Here is a 20,161-nt window from a genome sequence, read left to right as displayed (position 1 = left end):
TCCGCTTGTGACCATCCCAAAAGTTTTACACCAGTGTGTGGGTGTGCGTGCGTGGGTGTTTGTGTGCAGATGGATGACATCATTATTTCACTTTTACAAGACTCTCTCTGGAAACTTAACAAATAACGGTGAAGTGCTGTACACCCACGCAGTGGGGCTGAAACAGTTGCTTTGTGTACTTGTAGATTGATGATGTGGTTGCCACAGAGATCATGCAAGTTGCAACCTCCGTCGGCGCTATGAGGAATTTCTGAAGACTTTGGCTACCAATCGCAACACTTGAGTGTGTTAAGTGGGTTCCGCAACTCGCACGGAAGGTGCATTCCATGCAGAACAACATAATAACATTCAGTATACTGTATATCATTTTTTTTTATTTATTCAATATTTTCTTTTAATTCCACAAGAAATCTGAAGTGAAAACCCTACAAAAATGCATTCAACTATTATATTTCCTCACACAGTGGCCAGGTGCATTTGCTCAACTGAGGAGAGTAACAGGCATCTTGACATCTATTAGTGGTAAGGTATCTATTTGGTGCAGGCAAATTCGCAATTTCACAATAATGTAGAGGGGCGAGAAGCATTATTTGCTCAACTACAAACAGAGGTAGCTTATTAGTGGTAAGACATCTATTAGGGAGAGGCGTTTATATGGTGTTATTTTAAAACATTTCACATTTAGGCCAGAGGTGTGTATTTAATCAACGGCCGGGTGTACCTACTGTAATAAGTGTTACTTTATTATAATAAATACCACATTGTAATAAATAATATTACATAATTGCGGTAGAAAAATACTAATTGTAATTGGATGGTGATTCCCCGTCCCACTCCATGATACTTTATGGATGCCGTGTTTGCACTGCAGGCAATGTCAGTTATGGAGAAGACATCTAGCGCAAAACCCGGCGAGTCTCATCACTTTAAGGGACACTACTCAGTTTTGTTTACATCCAACTTCCCTTTCAACTCCAACTGATGCCACATTTGCGCTTCTGTGTGCTGTGGTAAAAGACAACACAGAGTAGTAACAGTCATAGGACGAAGGCCATTATTTGAGGAAGAAGGGCGTTCATAAAATTGGTTCATAAAAAACACACTTCAGAAATAATAACCTAACATGCAGCGGTTCCTTTGTACAATTGTAGCATTGTAAATGTATCAATTAGCCAGTCAATAAGAATCTATAAGAAAATATCTGATTTGAGAAAAAAAAAACCTCCAATCCAAAGCAAGAAAAAACACTAAATGCAAGAAAATTCCCAGTGATTTTGCAGCGAATGCAGCAGACCTAAACAAAACTTTTTAAAAACAAATCCCGACCAAGCTGAATATTTCAAAATCTGTAACGGCAATGCCTTCCTACAACTTGAGAGTGGTTAGCAGCTCCACCATGAGCCTCTTCTTGTGTCTCCGCTGACTAGCTTCCCTGATGGCTTGCCACTTCTCCACATCTCCCTCACTACAAGAAGTTGGCACAGAGGGCCTCGCCTGAGTGGCTGACACCGTGTTGTGCTGTGCAGTAATCTTTCGGACCAACATGTCGTCCGTTTCGGGACACGGCTCCTTTCTGACACAATTGGATTTGTTTGCCGATGACTCCTGGGTGAGGGGGCAGGGAGGGCACAGGAGCCTGGTTTTGAGTTCGGGAGGGAGGTCCCAGGGCTCAGGGATGGCCATTGGCGAGAAGTTGTCAGGGGCACCTGACAGGGGGCGCTGTTGTTGCCCGTCTTTCTCTCTACGTTGAACAACGTCATCCTGCTCGATGTCGGGAAATTCCTCCTCTTCCTCCTTATGAAGCTGCGTCACGATATTGATCTGTTCCGCCGATGTCCAAAGGCAGCGCTTTGCAGAAAGCGGGGTCTTCACTGTGGCGAGCTCGCTGTTAGACTGGAAGGCGAGGGTCCGCCTCGCAAACATGTCATCGTTCTCCAAATCAGGGATGATGCTCTCGTAATCGATAGGATCTGGAGGCTCCCGGGGGTCTTGGCGCCCTAACAGGGGCCAGCGCTGACATTTGACCAGTCTGGGACCGGAGGTGGGGTCCACTGGGGCAAACACCAGAGGCGGGGTCTCTAATAGGGTGGTCTTGGGTAGGTGTGGGGGGCTCAGAGCGTGCATAGGAGGACTGCAGGAGGAGGAGCAAGTATAAGAGAAAAGGACAGAAAGCTGATGAGTGCATGCGCATGGACTGGACTAAAGACAAAGAAAAGAAGGGATATTGATAGTGGTAATGCAATATATGGACAAAAGTAATTGGACGACTCTCTTAATCAATCAGTTCAGATCCAGGGTAGACCTGGGGTGGGCACACTTTGGTGCTTAAGGTTTTTTCTTTTTTAAATGATTCCTAAAATAGCCATAATCGTATTTTCATTTGACAATAAATGGCAAAATGGCCGCCCCCTAGGATTCATAAAAACAAGTTGCTTTTGCTGGTTAATTCATATTCCACATACGTCATATGAATCAGAGTTCCGTGTTTAGACTACCCGGGCGCATGGACCGTATTATTAAAAATAACATTTTGGAGTTGACGTCCCCTTTAATTATTCATCTAAGTCACGCATTATTCTTCCAAGTTTGTGTGAACAGTTGGGAGAAAGCCAAGTGGTGTTTCATAAAAGCATGTTTGACTATACAGCGTGTGGAAGAATGCATTTAGAATAAACCGGAACGAAGTGGTGAGCCGTCAGGCCTTCTCTCAAGGTCAACAATGTGTCAAAGGTCTTCTAGGAGAGTAAAAGCAGTTAGAGATGTGCTTTTTCTTGCAGTTTCACTTGCTGTGGTGTGGAAAGACACGTCCAAAAACCTTTGTCCACATTGTGTATTTTTTTTATTCCATTAAGTGCTGTGTGGTAGGAAAATATAGTTAGAAACAGGCAGCCAATTGATAAAATGTGTATATAAAGTGACAAATTTTGTCATTGTTTCGTGTAGAACGGCGGAATATTCTAATTTAAAACATCTCTACATGGTGCAACTGTATGGACCTTTTGCCCCCAACGACGGCGCTATGAGCCGTGGAGGAGCGAGGGGAGGAGGGGCTCGAGGGAAGTGGAGGAGCGACATCAGGCTCGGAATCATCCGACGAGGAGCCCGACTTCTCATGGCTGAGGCCGAGAGTGGAAGGAAAGACAGGGAAGGGGGAGGGACACAAAAAATGCGGGACAGCGACAGGGAAAAAAGAAAGAAACGTTAGTGGGGGGAAAAAAATTAAGTGGAAATGCAAAGAATCATGCACAAATGTTCAGGAAAATGACATGCTTGGAAGAAAAGTGGGAGAGTTCAGCAGGCAGAAAGAAACCGGACACTTCATTGCGAACACCGACAAAATCTAATGAGATCCAAAATAAGAGCTGAAACACATTCCTCACTTATTCATTTAACCGAGTCTATTACTTTGCAATTGCAGTTTAAGGAGGAGTACATCTGGTGTACACCACATCATCCACTGAATTACATTTCCTTCACTTACTCAACTGGAGTTAATATAACTGAAGAACTGACGCAGACTGAACTGCTCAAACTCATTAGTCTTGGATACACAGCACTGTGGAGCGGTCACATGTCAGCATCTACTGCACCGAAATCATCAATTTCAATTGATCTGAGAGGCTGCAGATAGGCCTTGACAATTAAGGTGCCGTTGTTTTTGTTAGCAACAAAGCTCAAATGGGCTTTGCAGAAAACAGTTTATTTGAAATTTGTACATAAAAGATACATTTGTAAAGGAAGGATTTTTGATGCAGCTCTTGTTTTAGATCCCATTAAATGTTGGAGGTGTACCTTATGAAGTATCGTATGTTTCTTCTGACTAGGGCCTGGTTTACTAAAGCAAAAACGGATGCCAGCATGTCTGTACGCATGCAAACAGATGTGAACGCGGATCTACTAACTGGCTGCAACCAGGATTGTGTCTGCCAAACGAACTAAATATAAGTTTTATTTTAAATAGCATGTCTGAGAGGCTGAGGCAAACCAGCACAACAGCTATTCAGAAATGCAATTTGGGAGCTTCGAAATGATCTAAGAAGTGACTTGGAGCCACTTACAAGAAGGAGCCACACCATATAACCAAGGAAAAAAAATCCCTTCAATTCTGCATAGCTGTCATTTTAAAGCACAGTGACAATTGGCGCTGGAATCTCCTCAAGAAGTTTTCTGGGTGTGCTGTCATCAGGTTAAATACACCGCTACGCCGGATGGGCACATATCTGAAATTCCATTTGCCACCGATTGGGTTAAATCGAACAAAGCACGGCTTATATGCGGTTGGTAGCTGTGCCAAATCAGAGCCATCAATTTATTTTTGTCTTGCGCAAACACTTCCAATTCATTTCATGCTCAGGGGTGCTCTACCAAATTTTCCATGCAGTCTATTTTAAGCGCAAAGCCATATTTTAAATTCTGCAGTCTCCAGCACTTATACACCTAATGCAAACAGTGTGCGCAGTCTAGTGAGTGATCACGCAATTTAGCATTTGCGATTTGGGATTTTAGTAAATCACACACAACACATCCACCACTGCTTGCATAATATGTTAGCGCAAACACGCAATTTAGCATAGCTAGTTGAGATTTTAGTAAATCAGGCCCTAAATCGATGTCGAATGCTGTACTCCTCACACACCTGAAACCTTGTATCTTCCTGTACCACGGCCTCCTCTGAGAGCCCAGCTTGATCTTCTGGATGTGAACGTCCTCCTCCGGCATCCACAACTTGGGTAAGAACTTGTGGTATGAGGCATCGCCTGCCATCAAGGGTTTGGCTCCCACCTTGCGGGCGTAGAGGTCGTCTTGCACGGGGTCTGCGTAGCCTACCTCGTCATCCTCGTCCTCGGAGTCGCCATATAGATCACTGAAAATGCTGTCAGTGGACACGGGAGGGCGGCGCACGGCCCTTTGTTCCTCACCGTCGCCGCTGCTTCGAGAGAGATGGCGCAATCACGTTTGTGAAAGCATTTGGTTTGTTAGGCAAGCACTGCACACCAAAAGTAGATGGAGGGGCGGAATGATCCTCATCAGCTCCACACAAGCTTAAAATCAAACTTCAGTCAAAAGTGCATCAAAATAACCAGGCAGGGCAAATGAGCAAATGAAGTCGTGCAGCTGAAACTCAACCTGACTCAAAACAGGAAAAAAAAAAAAAAACAGCCAACAGCGCTGTTAGCATGAGCAAATCCAAAGATATCATCCAATGTTACAACGAACAAACTGAATGCATAAGGAAAGCGTCCATGTTTGCGCTCTTGCCACAACACAGTCACACCACTGCTTCTCTGACCTGCGAGCAACACCGGGGCTCACAGTCACCCTTGGCCATTGCCCCACGGGCGCCATACCCAAAACCGGCAGGTTGATAGGTACAGAAAAGTTGGCAGGGGGCGCCGGTGAGGGGCTGTGGAAGCGTCGGCTGGCCAGGTCATCCATAACGACATCGGGGTCCGGACGTTCTGAGTCAGAGTCGCTGCCGCTTTCGTACTCAAAAGCCCACTCTTTGTGAGCACTTTGGGATATGGGACTTTTGTCAGTAGGCAGCCTGGCGTCACTGAATGAGCCGTTGCAGGAAGGAAACGCAACACCGGTACCAACATGGACCATCGGACCACATACAAAGATCAGCAGCATTGGAAGAAAATGAGTCACAATGGAAAATTCCAAAGACAGGGACTGTGTTTGGAATCATTCACTCATCCCATACTCAGTATACATCGGAATGTACTTTTACTGCTACTTACGCCACATCAGCTAAGTTGCTGCCATGTGAGTAATCAGAACCTCTGTGACCACTCGTAATGACGTCACATGGGAGGAGTGGCCCATAATATCAGGAATGTTATTTGTCCTATTTTACAACAGAATCCTGAGTTCTGATTGGTACTTTGGTGCAAAACATTTTTCTCAAAATTACATTTTAGTAGATTTTTTTTTCTTTCTTTCTTCAATTTAGCTTGTTCAAAGGACCGAAAAGACGCGACTCATTCAGAACTACTACGTTTAAACTGAAATTTACATTTGTTTGAAATTGCCCCACTGAAAATGTTTTTAGACAAGAAAATACAGTTTGCTGCTACGCACAATGTTAATTTAAGAAATAAAAACTGTTACTCTTACATAAAACGGTTAAAACAATTGTTCGATCATTCGTTATATCATCTTATTTTTATTGTTTAGGAAAACCCTTCCTTCGGGTCTCCGGGATTAACCTGCAAAAAAATTCCTCCTCAAAATTATAAAGTTACTCCTCAAACAAAGTCATTAATTAGCACAACTGCTTCGCAAAGCTAAAAGGTTATTTCACGCCTTATATATTCCAATATATATATTATATATTCCTTTTCTGAATGTATTATACAAAATTAACACAATAAAGCATATCGACCATCCAAAATATATTGAAGCCACAACTCATAAACAGCCCAATAGACGTTGAGATACCGTATAATGCTTCTAGTGACCATTGGTTGCACCAACACTTTTCTTGATGCATTCTGAGTTGCATGCAGGGCACTATAAACGGGATAACCTATACTTCCTACTGAATGGACCAAAAATTGCGACACAAACCTTTGAAATGGCAGAACCACTTGCACCTATTTCACCTCACACAATTGTCTTCTCTTCTGATTTCATAACCATTCATCCATTAGTTTTTTCTGTCTATGTAATTAAACCATGACAACAACTTTTGGCCTGCACCAAAAATGTGTTTGACACCTCTGAATATAGTGGGTAGGGAGTGATTCCGAACACAGCTGAAGTTCTAGTCTCTGGTTCAGGTTCAGTACAGTACCTGGTGATCGGTAAGTCTTCCTCGCCCATGTAAACTGGGTTGGCCCAGCTGCGACGGTTGTCGTCGTTGCGGTCAGACCGTTTCTTCCTCAGAGGAGCGGGAACATATGCCGGAGCCTTGTCTTTAGTTGGCAGGAACTGGTTGAACTGTGTGGTGACCTTCGGTGTGAGGGTGACCGAGCGGCGGTAAGCAAGAGACTCTTTGTTGTCCGCCATCCTGAAAGCTGCGTCGGCCTCGGCGTCGCTGCAACACCCTGGAGGGTGGAAGAAGATAAAGAACTGCAGTTTGATCTAGTTCTACTGGAAACTGAGAAAAAGCTTGCTGCATTGAACACAGCAGTCTGTCTCTATCCCATTTTAAGGGATTCTGAAGCAACTCTACAGTAAATCCAAGCACCCCCCCAAATTTGAGTGGTCTTAATTTTTTTTTTGGTGTACGCGTGTTTATGCATCTTTTTGAGTTGTTAAATGTGAAAACCAAACCCACTAAATTTCTGATCCTAGAATCGGACTGTGTCTAGAAATGTCGCGCTCAAATTAGCAGATAAAATTCTGCGGTGCAGGTCTAAGAGGTAAAACACACAGAGCTCACTGAAATTATAAAGCACATCACAAAACTGGATTGTTCCTTTTTGTTTTTCTGAACAGTTGTCTAATGACAGTATGACACACATTTTCATAAAATGTACATGAGCTGTATATATAATTAAAAGCATATCTTAAAAATATATTTGTATGCGGTAATTGTTTTCCCAACAGGGAATATTAACAAAAATATACATAAGGATTGGTCAAAATGAGTTTTATGCTTATTATAACAATATAAAAACAATGTGAACATTTGTAGCATTAGTTGTTAGAATTCGTTTTACACTCACTCTGGGGATATAAAACATATGTTATCCTATATGGCCAAATTTGTAAAAAAAAAAATTAACAGCTAAGTAGGCCCTTCCAAAAACAGCATAATATAATTTCTGGGTTGCGTTGACTTGAAGAGGCAAATAGTAATGGCTGGAAAACAAGACACGGGATGTGAGAATAAAAGGGGGGCAGTAAGTTCTGGCAAGAATATGGAGCCTTTTTTCCCCGTCGTTTGGAATCTGGCCCATTTACAAATCAGTGTAGAGCACAGTGGAATGTTTCACTGCTCCGATTTTTAATGCAAGCATATTCATCATTCGCTAAAATCGCCAGTGAACTTTCAACAAAAACATTGCCTTTCTGAAACAAGCCACTAGAGGGCGGCAGATGTTTGTTTAAACAAAGTCAACTTCACGGTTTGCCGCCCCGCAAATATTTGACAATCCAAGATGAGGTTAAATATTTATGGTAGACTTGGAAAAAGCGAGTAACATGGTCAGGGCTGTCAGATTGTCCTACCCTCGCTGCTGCCTTTAAGTGTGGCGTTCGATGAGAGGCTAAGCGGCTGGGAGCCCAGAGAGTCCAAACTGTCCAAGGAGTCGTCTCTCCTGTGTCCACCTCCTCTTCCTCTTAACTGATGAGCCTCCTCTCGCTCTGAATACCAGTTATCACCCAATCCGCTGTCTTGTAAGCTGTTGTCTTTCTGACTGGACAATTCTTGGAGCGCCTTTCAACACACACACATGCAGATTGTGAGGAAAAAACAAAACATTTTTACAAGCAGTTATAATATTTTGTTTCTAGAATGTGTGGGTGTGCATGAGAGCACTCCCTTGTGGGGTATGACCTCGCTTGGCCAAGGGACTCTCGCTTTTGCAGTTATACAAAACCTCAGTGTCCAACAAGTACAGTTCAGTTCAGTTCAGTATGGTTTTTATGGAAGGCACAAATAACTGTGTATATTTAACTTTTTGCCACCTCACTGTTAGGGTAGGGAAGGTTAATAAATTCCTTGATCTGCACCATTGTCCTCTATAAAGTATATTCTTTCTAGCTCACGGACCAACACACCGCAATCAAAGCGTATGCCGTTTTCCCACACATACTTTGCAAAGACGACACATGCAATAATAAACACAATGTCAATTCTTCATAACTAATGGACAAAGTAATTAACAAACTTGCAAAATAACCACTTGACGAGCTAGCTCGCGAAATAAATACAAAAGCAGACTAACTTAGCAGGCTGACTAGCTAACACAAAAACAAATTCGCTCATTAAACTAGAGGTGAACAAGGTCGTGCATCTGGTAGCCCCCAAGTACCACGTGACACTGGCAGAGATTTATTGAAATACTGTTTCCGAATGATTGTAAGAAATCAAGATCACTGTATCATGATTATCATTCATTCTTAATAATCACAATGAAATTTGTTATTTCAGAAGTATGTTTCAAAACTCGCAGCCATTGACATTAATCACAAGCCAGCAAATTGCTCTCAGTTTCCAAAAGGTCAGTGACCACTGAATTAAACAAAAATAAACAAAAATGGATGCCACTATTAAACATCAGTAAAGAAGTTAATTTACAGTCAAACAGGCATCGCACACTTGCAGTGCAGCCAATCCCAGTTTGATGAGCATTACAATAATACTGCTGCATGCACAAAATGTGCCCAAACCAGTTCAGTCACATGTTGACGAGAGTGAGCAAGGTGGTAAACAAGACTTAAATAACCTAGTCAAGCCATGGGGTCATACAAAATCTTATTTAACATAGATATGCCTTTAGCTTGGACTCCCCCATGCGGCATGTATGCCATGTTATCCACCTGCATATACCAAGGAGGCCTACAGGAATGCAATGTGCAGTGGCTGTGAAAGGGGGATTGCGATAATATTCATACAGTATTAAGTGCTTGATTGAATCTACTGATGCGGGGTGTTACCTTGTGAAGTGCTGTGCCAAGTAATCCCTCAAATGCCTTGAAATTCAGGTAAGGCCCATCATAGGAACGCTCACCCTGCGCTTTTCGACCAAGCCAGTAAAGTGTGATCAGCACCTGCAGCATACAAAAATACAGGCAATAGCTGAGGCTTTGTAGCATTCGCAAAAAAAAGAAAAGGAAGAAAAGATATCTCACTGATTTACTTACTGAACAATTCACTGCCTGACTAGTTGATTTTTGCAAGAAGCAATTTAAAATCTAATATAAAACATGCTGTTCTCCAGGTGTGACCAAAGTCATTTGCATCCCACAAATGTGTGTGTACTGGCATGTTGGACACAAATACAAACAGAAGATGAGCGCTTTGCATAATGGATGGATTGATGGATGAATATTAAGTTTGCAATGTGGGCTTATAAATAACTACTTAGCATATTTTTTAGCGTGTTTAAAAACAACCAGGAAAACCTTTTGAAATGATGATGAGGGTGCTGACTACCTAAACTGCATTCTGACGAACAAACAAATCTCAACTCACATTTTTTAGTCTCCGGTCAGTCTCTTCGTCCCTGTGAGAGTGAATAGTTAGAAAAGAGAGGTCACTGTGTATGTACGTACAGTACATGCATTTGTGTTTGTGCTTGTGTGTGTGTGTGCTTGTGCGTGCGTGTGTGCCAGAGTCTGTGGGTGTGTGTGAGTGGACAATAAAATATGGGCATTGAAAGAGCTAGAAAGTGAGAGCACAGGCCAGACAACAGTGCCCGCCCTTCACACGACAAAACAAAAGGCTGAGAAAACATCGCACACAAATGCATCCACACACACGCACGTTCCTGAAAATACCATCATGTTAGGATTCATTGGGACGTGCTGATTTATTTGTTGGGCCCTGTTTTTTTTTTTAAAGGTTTACACAAATAATCCAATAATTGGGAAGAAACTAACATGAATTTAAGCCTGAACCACACTGTCTGCTTCCCATGCTTATCGCCAACCAACAGGCTAACCATTTTTTTGTGAACAAAAGACTTTGATGTAATCTTGTGACTGTTGTGGTGACAATGCGCGGCATTGATGAAGATGTAGCCTGCCTCGCTAGCTAGCTGGAGATGAAACTTGCTTGTACTCCCTGTCTTTTGTAGACTTTGACAAAAAAGGAACCCAGAATGAAGATGTAGACTGTTATGTTAGCTTCCCGTGTTAACGGCCAACTTGGAGCTTGTCACTAGTTAAACAGGTTCCTACTTCCTGTCTTTGTGCTATTTGTCAGAAATGAGCACAGTGTGACGCTACAGACTTCTACTTTGGCTTCTAGCGATACAAAACTGGTTGATGACATGTTTGTCACTTGCGAAGCAGGTTTCTGCTTCATGTCTTTGATCTCATTCCCTTTGCTTGACAGTATTCTCAGCCGAAGCAGGTAGTGGAGCGTTGAGTAAAAATATAGGCTGCTACGTTAGATTTGCGCTAGCTACCTAACAGCTCTCTGTAATATGCTAGTTAAAAGTGATCAAAAGGTAGAGTGTTGAGAATTATGTTTGAATGTTTTCCATTGGATTTGTTGTTGGCAAATTATACTTGTGTGACAGTCAATGTTACACAATTAAAAATTTCCACCCCTCTTCATTCATAATAGACTGGTTTTCTTTAGCACATAAGGCTTTGCTGTGGAGCATTAAATTTTTTTTTTTTTTTTTTAAAAACGTTAAATTTCATCTGTGTCACCTAACGAAGCTGACAGTATCCATTTGAGGAGTGAAAACTTCTATCTATAAGCACGTATTGCAGATTGGGACACTCGCCTTGTCTTGTTCCTATTCAAAGAGGCTCATAAACAGTGATAATGGCCCAACCAGTAGACCAGTGGCGAGGTACTGTAAATGTACACTCACGCATTTGTGCCGTCACGCGTGAACGCAACATGTGCCCTCCCCGCGTTCCATGCCTTCCTTGCATGCAGCCTGACTGATAAACTTGCGATGGTGTGGGTGGGGCATAAAACAAGGACATAAAACAGTAATAATAACATGAATGAATTTGATAATGAATGCTAGAGTTGGAACTACACACATTCCTTTTTTGTGTTGCGCACAACCTTGGCAATAAACTCGGGCACAACTTTACAAATTCAAGTGGTGAGTGATGATGGTGTGCGATAACTGCAAGATTTGCTATCAATCAGATACTAACAAACACAGAGTCAGTATCACAGATATGATACTTTGTGATGTTTACTGTGGAGGCATGATAAAATTGCAAACGTGAACTGAATATTCATGACCTTTAGTTGACTTTTGATTTTTTCCCTTTGGATTATTGATGTGCTATATGGGGAACATCACGTGACCAAACCTGGAAAACAGGTTAGCAGGTTTGTTTATATTCCGTGCTAACAACAGGTTGATTTGACAGAACTTGCAAAATGTTGTTTAGTCAATGGTCGGTGTCTTCGGACAAAAGTGACTTACAAGCAATCAACATATATAAATACTTAAACTTGAGATAGGGATCTAGTCAGCCTGCAAATTTATTTTAATAATTAATGCACCCCTAACGGCGATATAATTTGTGATCTCAAATAAAGTTGTAATTGCCGATATTAATTGAGTTTAGAACACAAATAAACCACAAACTGAGATCATTAATCACTTTAAGCATGTCATACACTTTAAATATTGCTGGACTCTTAAATATGAAATAAATATGAAATACTACACAGTACTGAAAACAGCTCAAGGCAAATCACACATCTATTGCAAGTCTCTGCTTTGTTTGTTCAATGTTGTCATGTCGCCACCTCCGACCCTCCACTTACGTACTTCCGGTAATGTGTTAGAAAAATAAGAGCTTTCAAAAACTAACTTCCTCCTCAACTTCTGCAAGCACATTGACAAACCTGTATGGTGGATGTCGTCGTATTTAATTCAAGAATATGACCATAGCATTGAACCCTCTCAATTATTGTTGAAATCAATTCACACATGCACATGTACTATAAGGGTGGAAGACAATCTCCAAGTGGCAATTTTACAGAAGTGATCTGTGGTAACTTCACATCATCCGCCTGTGGAGGTCCACTTGCAATTTCTTATAAATGTCCCAGGTCCACATCAACCCCTTTGCATGAACTCCTGCAAATCAGTTTCTGCTTCAGCCTTGTCAAGGACTAAGTGCCTCTTGCGCACTGACTTTAGAAGCAAAGAGAGGAACCGCTTTGATTTGCTGTGAAGCAAGTTGGTTGGGTTCACACCCACAACGGCGCAAACTGGCCATTTCTACCTTCGCCAAGCTGCGTGCGTGGTGTAACCCGCTCCTTTGCACAGTTAGAGCACGCTACACGCAAGACTTGCGCTACACATGAATATAGAGCCCACTGAAACTGCGTTACTTTGTGTGATACTGTTACTGTATGTTATATTATATAAGAGGTTTTAGCCAGCCATTCTGTTCCTTTGTGCAGAGCGGTGACTTTCTGAGTATGTTTGAACGCATTGCTGTTGACGCTTATGTGTCAAGAGCTGAGAAGACAGGGAGAGACTTGTGTTTGCTAGCAAGCTGAGAGTGTTTTTATGGAATCGCCATTTTAACAAATAACTCCAGTACTGTTCTTCCAAAGTGCATACCATTAAACATACTCGACCGGGGATTCTTAATTGGAGGGTTCTAGACGAGTAGGAAAATATATAGGGACTCCTTTCTTGGTTTATGATGGTACCAACATACGACTCACTGCTTTTGTTTCACATTCATGTTTTTTTATTTTATTTTTTAAACAAATGTTGTATTCACCGTAATTGTGATTTTAATGCTGTGTTAGTGTGTTTATAATGTGATATACATATTTTCATAGTAAATTTGTTTGGCATTATTTGGTGTTTTCTGCTGATAAAGGCGGGTTACGCAGCCCCCCCCCCAAAAAAAAAAAATCCTGCACCGTTAAATCAACGTCAATGTTAGTGTTGGGATCCACATCAATATTGTGATCAATCCGCCCACCACTAGTTTTGGTGTACCTAAAAATGCTTTTACTGAGAATACCGCACACAAAATATTTCATGAGGAGAGAAAGCTCAACTCCCAAAACAGGAAGTTCCATTTCACACCCACTTATCAGAATCTGAATCAGCTTTATAGGCCAAACACATTTTCACCAAGCTAATTTTTCAAATGCATCCAGCCATGTAATTATTCAGAAATACTGTATGCTGCTTCTTCTAAAAGGCCTCGTGGTGGTTATTTTCAAGTGGACTAGACTAAAAATAAATGGACTCTCAATAACTATTTCAGTGGGTCCAGATCCTGAGGCTGTTGCTGTTTTACCAGCTGACAGTCAGTGTGATCCAGTTGTGTAGTTAGTGAGATTCCTATTCTCTTCTATTTTGTGTAAGTATGTAAGGGAAAAAGGTTGTACAAGTGAAAGCAAATGTTTGCAAAGCCTTCTTACTGGCAGCTCCCGCAGGAAGCCCTGCAGCTCTACACATGCTCATCCCTTCACTTGTGCAAACTTCTCGTTCAAACACACCAATGACGCAGACAGGGCTCAGAGATCAACAAAATGTTAGCATATGTACAGGTGGTAATAGTAAGACAGTGGCCTATGCTACACTCAGTAAATTGACCAATAAGTACAATTTAGAGAGCGATGGCATGTGGCCAATAGAAAGCCTACCGTATCTCCAATGTTTCTGAGCCCTGACCGAAACACAAAGTAATGAATATTGTTGTCTTTTTTCAGTAATATTTTATTGAAACTAAACAGCACATGCTTTTAGCATAGTTGATTTTTTCCGATACTGCCCTTTATTACAACTTATAGCTCTAATAATTTAGAAATTTGGAATGATATGCAGGACAAACCTAGGACCATAATAACATGACAATTTTGAGTGAGAAGGTGTGCACAGAATGAGTTCTTGTTTCGTGTGGTCTTGAATAGTTATTTTTATACACATGGGCATTTTGCACTGGAAAAAATATCACATTGTTTATGTTGTGATTGTTCAAACCCAATGCCCAGCGAGGTGCAACGCGGTCAACTAGACTTGCCCGGCATGAAAATGAAGATGCGCCTGTTTTTATGCTGCGTTCACAGGCGCCTCCCTACAACAATAGGTACCATGGAGGCGTATCGATGTTGGGGATGAAAAAGTGCTTTTCCACGGGCAATTACTTATTTACAGATTTTTTCCAAAACTGATTAATAACATTGAAAAGGAATCCCAGTTTCATTTCCCTGAGCAAAAAATACATATAGTGAACGTGTAACAACAGAATGTCATGACAACCTAAGTCCTTTAACATGCTGGCTGGTAGCTAGTAAGATAATGTCAATGCTTTCACAAGCAACAAACTACTTCTACTTTCACCTCATCTGAAACGTCACTCAAGGCATTACTGCCACAGCTGCGGAGCAGAATCACACGGGCGCGCTCTCTCTCTCTCTCTCTCTCTCATGCATGCACACACACTCACACACAACACAATGCAACCCTTGAACAGAGGAGGCATCCCGTGCCAGGCATTGTATTGTGTCATAAAGTGTAAAAAAGAGGGAGTGAATGAGGTCTGGTGGTTAACCACCAATAATCCCACCCTCAATTATGTTTATGGTGTGTTCACCATCACCAATGCCGCACTTCCAAGTGACGCCATGTAGGAAAGCATGAAGCTGCCACACCCGACACACACGCACACTCTCGCACACGCACACACACACACATGCACGCAGAGGTTTCTTGTCTATGTCATTTCCATTCACATAGGAGCATTAGTGGGTGTGCTGTACTGCTTGGGATGATAATACACATTCCTTCTGGAACATTACCCGTTTGATCCACAGTCAACGATTTTAAAAATGACTAAATGTAATGTATCTGCTCATTTATATCCTTCAGAGGGAGTTTTGGATGACTATGTGAACCAAAACTGGGTATTCCAAGCTGCTGCACCCCCGACGCAACTGACAATTTGGTCACAGAAAGTAGACTGTGTTTGGCGTAAAAACGGGAGCATCTTCATTTTTGGCCCAGGGCAAGTCCAATCGAGTATAATTGTGAATTTGGTCGACCACCTTGCGCATCACGAAGCATTCCGACGGCCGTTTTCTAATACCCGACACACCTGACAGTTAGATGAGAAACAGTAGACATAATTTTAGACTACCGCTACCTAAAATCAGGTCTTCTAACTTGTGATGCATGTGGTGTAATGCAATTTGGGTGCATTTGATGAATGCACCGGCAGCCGTATACTTATTAGATGCGTGTGGTTGATGTCATTGTACATGACAACATTGTGGGACGATCCCTCTGAATCATTGTAGAAATCAATTCATTGAACAAACTATTATTGTTATCTTGAAAACATTTTAATAGCAACCCTTGACAGCACGGTAAAACTATTGGGGTTAGCAGGTTTGAAGATATGTTCCATCCCACAATGGCGCAAAAATAGGGACCGATGTCAAGAATTTTCTTTCTTGGATGAATACTCACACACTCATTCACTCACCCTATTTTGGATGATTTTTTTTTAAACATTTTATTCCCTATACACTACTATAAGCTACCATTTAAAAGATACTAAAAAAGCTACAATCTAGTACAAGTTATTAGATACTTGATGTAAGCTAAAGTTAAGTGCATGCACCTACACTAATTTCAAGCTATTGGAAGTGGCACAATTCATGAACCAAGGTAGAGGCTACTAGGTAGCATTTAGTCAGCTACAAGTAAATACAAGCTACTAGCTACTAACTACAAGTAACTAGCTAGTAAACCATAAGCGAGCACGAGTTAAAAGGTAGTAGCTATAAACTACAAAATACTAGCTTGTAAGCTACAATGTAGCACAAGCTACGATCTAGTTGAAGCTACACTCTCCTGAAGGCTGCTCTCCAGGCTGTAGTTCCATGGTGAAGTGAAATAGTTTCCATGATTCATCTGGAACACTTTAATTTCCCTGTCAGCTGAATAGAAAAAAAAAAAAAGGACAGATTTGGCGTTAAGACGGTGGTGAATCAAAACCTCCAGTCTGATGAATCAGGTCTGGTCAAAAGTCATCTTTTAAGTTACAGAGCAAAATGCTCTTCTTATCACTGGAATTTCTGCCACAACACTCACTATTGCTATATGACACTTTTGATATTGTCTGTATTTTACGTCACTGATAACAGCTCTTCTACCAGAGGGCAGCTTGCACAAGGATGAGGCAATAGAATCGCAACAAAGCTCAAAGGTCAACACAAACACATCTGATAATACTTTTATGGTTGCTACATCATGGCACAAGTTCATACACGTTACACATGTTCATCCGGACAATTGCAACAATCATTACCCAGGTCTGAAGTTTTGTAATATTTTAAAGTAGCTCATGCACAAGCCAGTATTATTGTTTGACATACTGCTGCAACACATTCCGTTTCGATGGCAAACCAGTCGAGCAGCATTAGAATTCTCTAAATATTTTGGATGTGGGTTCAAACATTTCTTTCTTTTGACTTCCTATGTGCCTTTGACGTGTTTTATGCTACTTGTTCCTGTGCTAATAGTTGCTGGTGGGATTGAAGGGGAAGAGGTATTTCTTTAAGGTTGAATCAACACATTATTGAAATAATATTAAACGACATTACAGCAATATCATTACATACATCAAGTGGAATTTATACAACAAAATACAAAATATTATTATGCTAGAACCGAGACAGACTGGAAGGAACTTAACGCATGAGTCCCTCCGAACAAAAGCCCTGCCAGCTACTTGTAGTATACAACACACTAGTGCAAGCCACAAACAATAAAGTATGGGATAGCAATGTACACTCCAACACAAGGTACCACCAAGCTACCACCAACAACGGAGCAAGCAACTTCTTAGTAAGTTAAAGTTAGTAGAGCTAATGTCATCACTTGCACATTGTGCGTGAGTCTCACGCATTCTGTGAGATCTCATGCTTTAATTTTATTTCTCTTGCTCAGAAAAAATAGGTCTTGAAAAAAAAAAAATCGAGTGGAACCAGAAGTCACATTCCTGAGCGCGGGTGCGCCGCAGCTTGTCAGGGATCCTGCGGGGGCATTTGTGTGCCCGTTTCCACCACCCGCTCCCCACTGGAATCCACCAAAAAATAAACAAACAATTACCAATAACAATTGCACCCAACAATACACACTTTGAATGACTAATAAGAAGGAAGTGTGTGGCTGTGCATTGGCCACTTGGTTGCTTTATAAGACAGACAGACAGACGGCTCATTGAGGCATTATGAAACCCACTTGGCTTCTAGGCTGTCATTGCCTCTTTGTAGCATCTAATCATTTTGTTGGGGGGCGTGTCCTGACTTAGACGGTGAAGTGGGATCCATAATAACGTCTCATCTCTCTGATTTCAATGGCCACACACTATTATTAGTCATTCTATGCATAGAATGAAGAATATATCTCATTACTGTTCCATTGTCAGAATACTTGTATCAAGGGCAGTTGTTTTCACAAAGCATTATTCTCTTTGTTTTATGTTTAGTTTGACAATAAACATCTATAAAGTGGTGATATAGTTCATTTTATTTGTACGGGTAGATGAAATGAAAGGCGTGCATGCCTCGAGCTCAACGGCAGTGCTTCAGAGGGATTTAAAAAGAGAAATTCAGGCTGAGAATATCACAGGTCACAATGGCTTCACAGGGGTGGAGGACTTTGGACACACGGGAAAGAAAGCTGCTCTTACCGCCCTCTGATCAAGTTAAATAAAGACGCTAGACATTATCACCTCCCAGTGTTCCCACCTGCTGTTTTATTTGTTACTCTAGCGCAACTCAGAATTTCCTGTGACGGGAAACACAATTTTACACCCCCAAAATTCAAGCACACACTGTTGATGTCTCTTCTGAATAAAACACACATTGGTGTAAAGATCACCCCCATATGCATTGCAGAATGGAATGGGAGGGATGAGCGGAAGCTATTTAAAGCTCCTCTACAGAGTTACGATACCATTCCAACCAATCTCGACAATCTTGTCTGTCCAACCAACCCTCCCGGATAGCCTAATAATAGGACAGGGGTTCCACCTCATCTCCCCTTCTCTCACATGGTGGCAAAGAAAACTGCAAAACAAGTGCGACAGCAGAAAGTTCATTGGCGTGAATGCACTCAACTGTTTTCCGTCATATAGAGGCGGGTGGAGAAGCTGGTATCAACTGCAGAGTAATACGTATTATATTTGATTATTGCCTGAAAAGGAAATTATTTAACTTGGTCAAAATAATAATAGTATATAGTATATCAGAATAAATGACAACTATTTATGGGTGGAGGCCTTTATTACATTTTTAGAAGAATATTATTTTTCTTTTATAAATTAACAATGATAGTTCATTAAACAATACAGCATATTACCATCCATTACATGTCAGGCATATATTAGGCATACGTTGTAATTTTATTTATGTAATTTCTCTTGATAATGATATTAAATAGGATAACTTTTTTTCCCCAAATGAATAATAATGGTTGATTAAAATAACTTAGTATAAAGATCCATTTGGGGAAAGGCATTTATTTTAACAAACACGATTTTATGAACATTTATTATAACTTATTTTCTATATTTAAATAAAGATGCTTTGTTAAACTTAAATATATCCCCAAAGGATAGGTGTAGAAATACGTTTGTACAAATATTATGAAACAGACTTTATTACAGGGGCGGACACTATTTGAGTAAATACTTTAAGGTAAATATCCAACAATATGGAGCTTTTTTAATAGAATACAAGTTTCATGTCTTTCTTGTCCTATCAGCGTACTACTTTCCTCTTAGATCCGTCTCCCCAAAACATAAAACAATAAATACCTCCGTCACAACGAACACCTTTGATGTACAGTATTGTGCACTTATTATCAAAGAAAGTAAGACATGCAACATAAACGGCAATGGCGGAAGTGGCCAAGAAGATAAACGGCAGGTTTATGACTCATTTCAAAGCTCCATAAAGAAATGTTTGACGCACTGATATCATATTGTATCATAGGGCACCATTGTTGGCTTGGAGGGTGTGACTCGATAACGTGGTGGCAGATTTGTTTGTTTAGTGTGCGTACAGTTGATCTCTGTGTCTTATGTGCTTTCAACATCACTTTTGGCATCAAACAGGCATGGCTAATCCAGCCCAGAATGGATCATGGGGGGGGGGGGGGGGGGGGCGGAGCTGGGTTTGCAGGAAAGTGCCTGTGGCAAAGAGTTCAGTGACAGAATGAGCACCATTACAATACACCAAGGCCACAAGGTCATAGGTGTTTTTTAAGACTAAGTTTTACTTCCACACAAAACTAAAAAGAAATCTGCCCACAACATTAGAACTGGGGAAATAACAGCCCCATTAAATTCACAAATACTAAAAAGCATGCAGGCGCTGTTGTACCACTGAATTTAAATGGTATTCAATCCAGTCCAATCAGTAGTGGCAGAAAGTTATCGTTGGGGAAAGGCTGCAATAACATCAAAGGTATATTGTGAAAAATGATATATGCAGAAGTTTTTTTTATTTATT

The 20,161-nt window shown here is 41.2% G+C and overlaps 1 protein-coding gene across 10 annotated transcripts in view; it reads right to left on the bottom strand.

Moving 5' to 3' along the window:
- lmo7a (LIM domain 7a) overlaps positions 1-20,161 on the bottom strand; it is a 59,806-nt gene that overhangs the window by 16,755 nt on the left and 22,890 nt on the right. For 6 of the 10 annotated variants that reach the window (XR_015846486.1, XM_088315125.1, XM_088315129.1 and 3 more), the window contains exons 6-9: positions 10,151-10,181; positions 9,613-9,726; positions 8,182-8,389; positions 6,800-7,052 (exon numbers count right to left, since the gene is read on the bottom strand). Coding sequence is in view for 9 of the 10 variants with exons in the window: in XM_088315125.1 (XP_088171251.1) it covers positions 6,800-7,052; positions 8,182-8,389; positions 9,613-9,726; positions 10,151-10,181 (606 nt within the window). In the remaining variant the exon portion in view is untranslated. Of the gene's footprint in view, positions 1-557; positions 2,132-2,996; positions 3,117-4,636; positions 4,931-5,290; positions 5,555-6,799; positions 7,053-8,181; positions 8,390-9,612; positions 9,727-10,150; positions 10,182-20,161 lie in introns of those variants that run through there. The other 4 variants (XM_088315130.1, XM_088315131.1, XM_088315132.1 and 1 more) reach the window with 4 other exon arrangements.

Source organism: Idiotropiscis lumnitzeri, chromosome 14, assembly GCF_059441095.1.
Source record: "Idiotropiscis lumnitzeri isolate Australia: NSW breed Sydney's pygmy pipehorse chromosome 14, RoL_Ilum_1.0, whole genome shotgun sequence".
Lineage (NCBI taxonomy): Eukaryota > Metazoa > Chordata > Actinopteri > Syngnathiformes > Syngnathidae > Idiotropiscis > Idiotropiscis lumnitzeri.
Note: the sequence above shows the minus strand (reverse complement) of the source record. Positions and strands in the feature narration are given on the sequence as shown.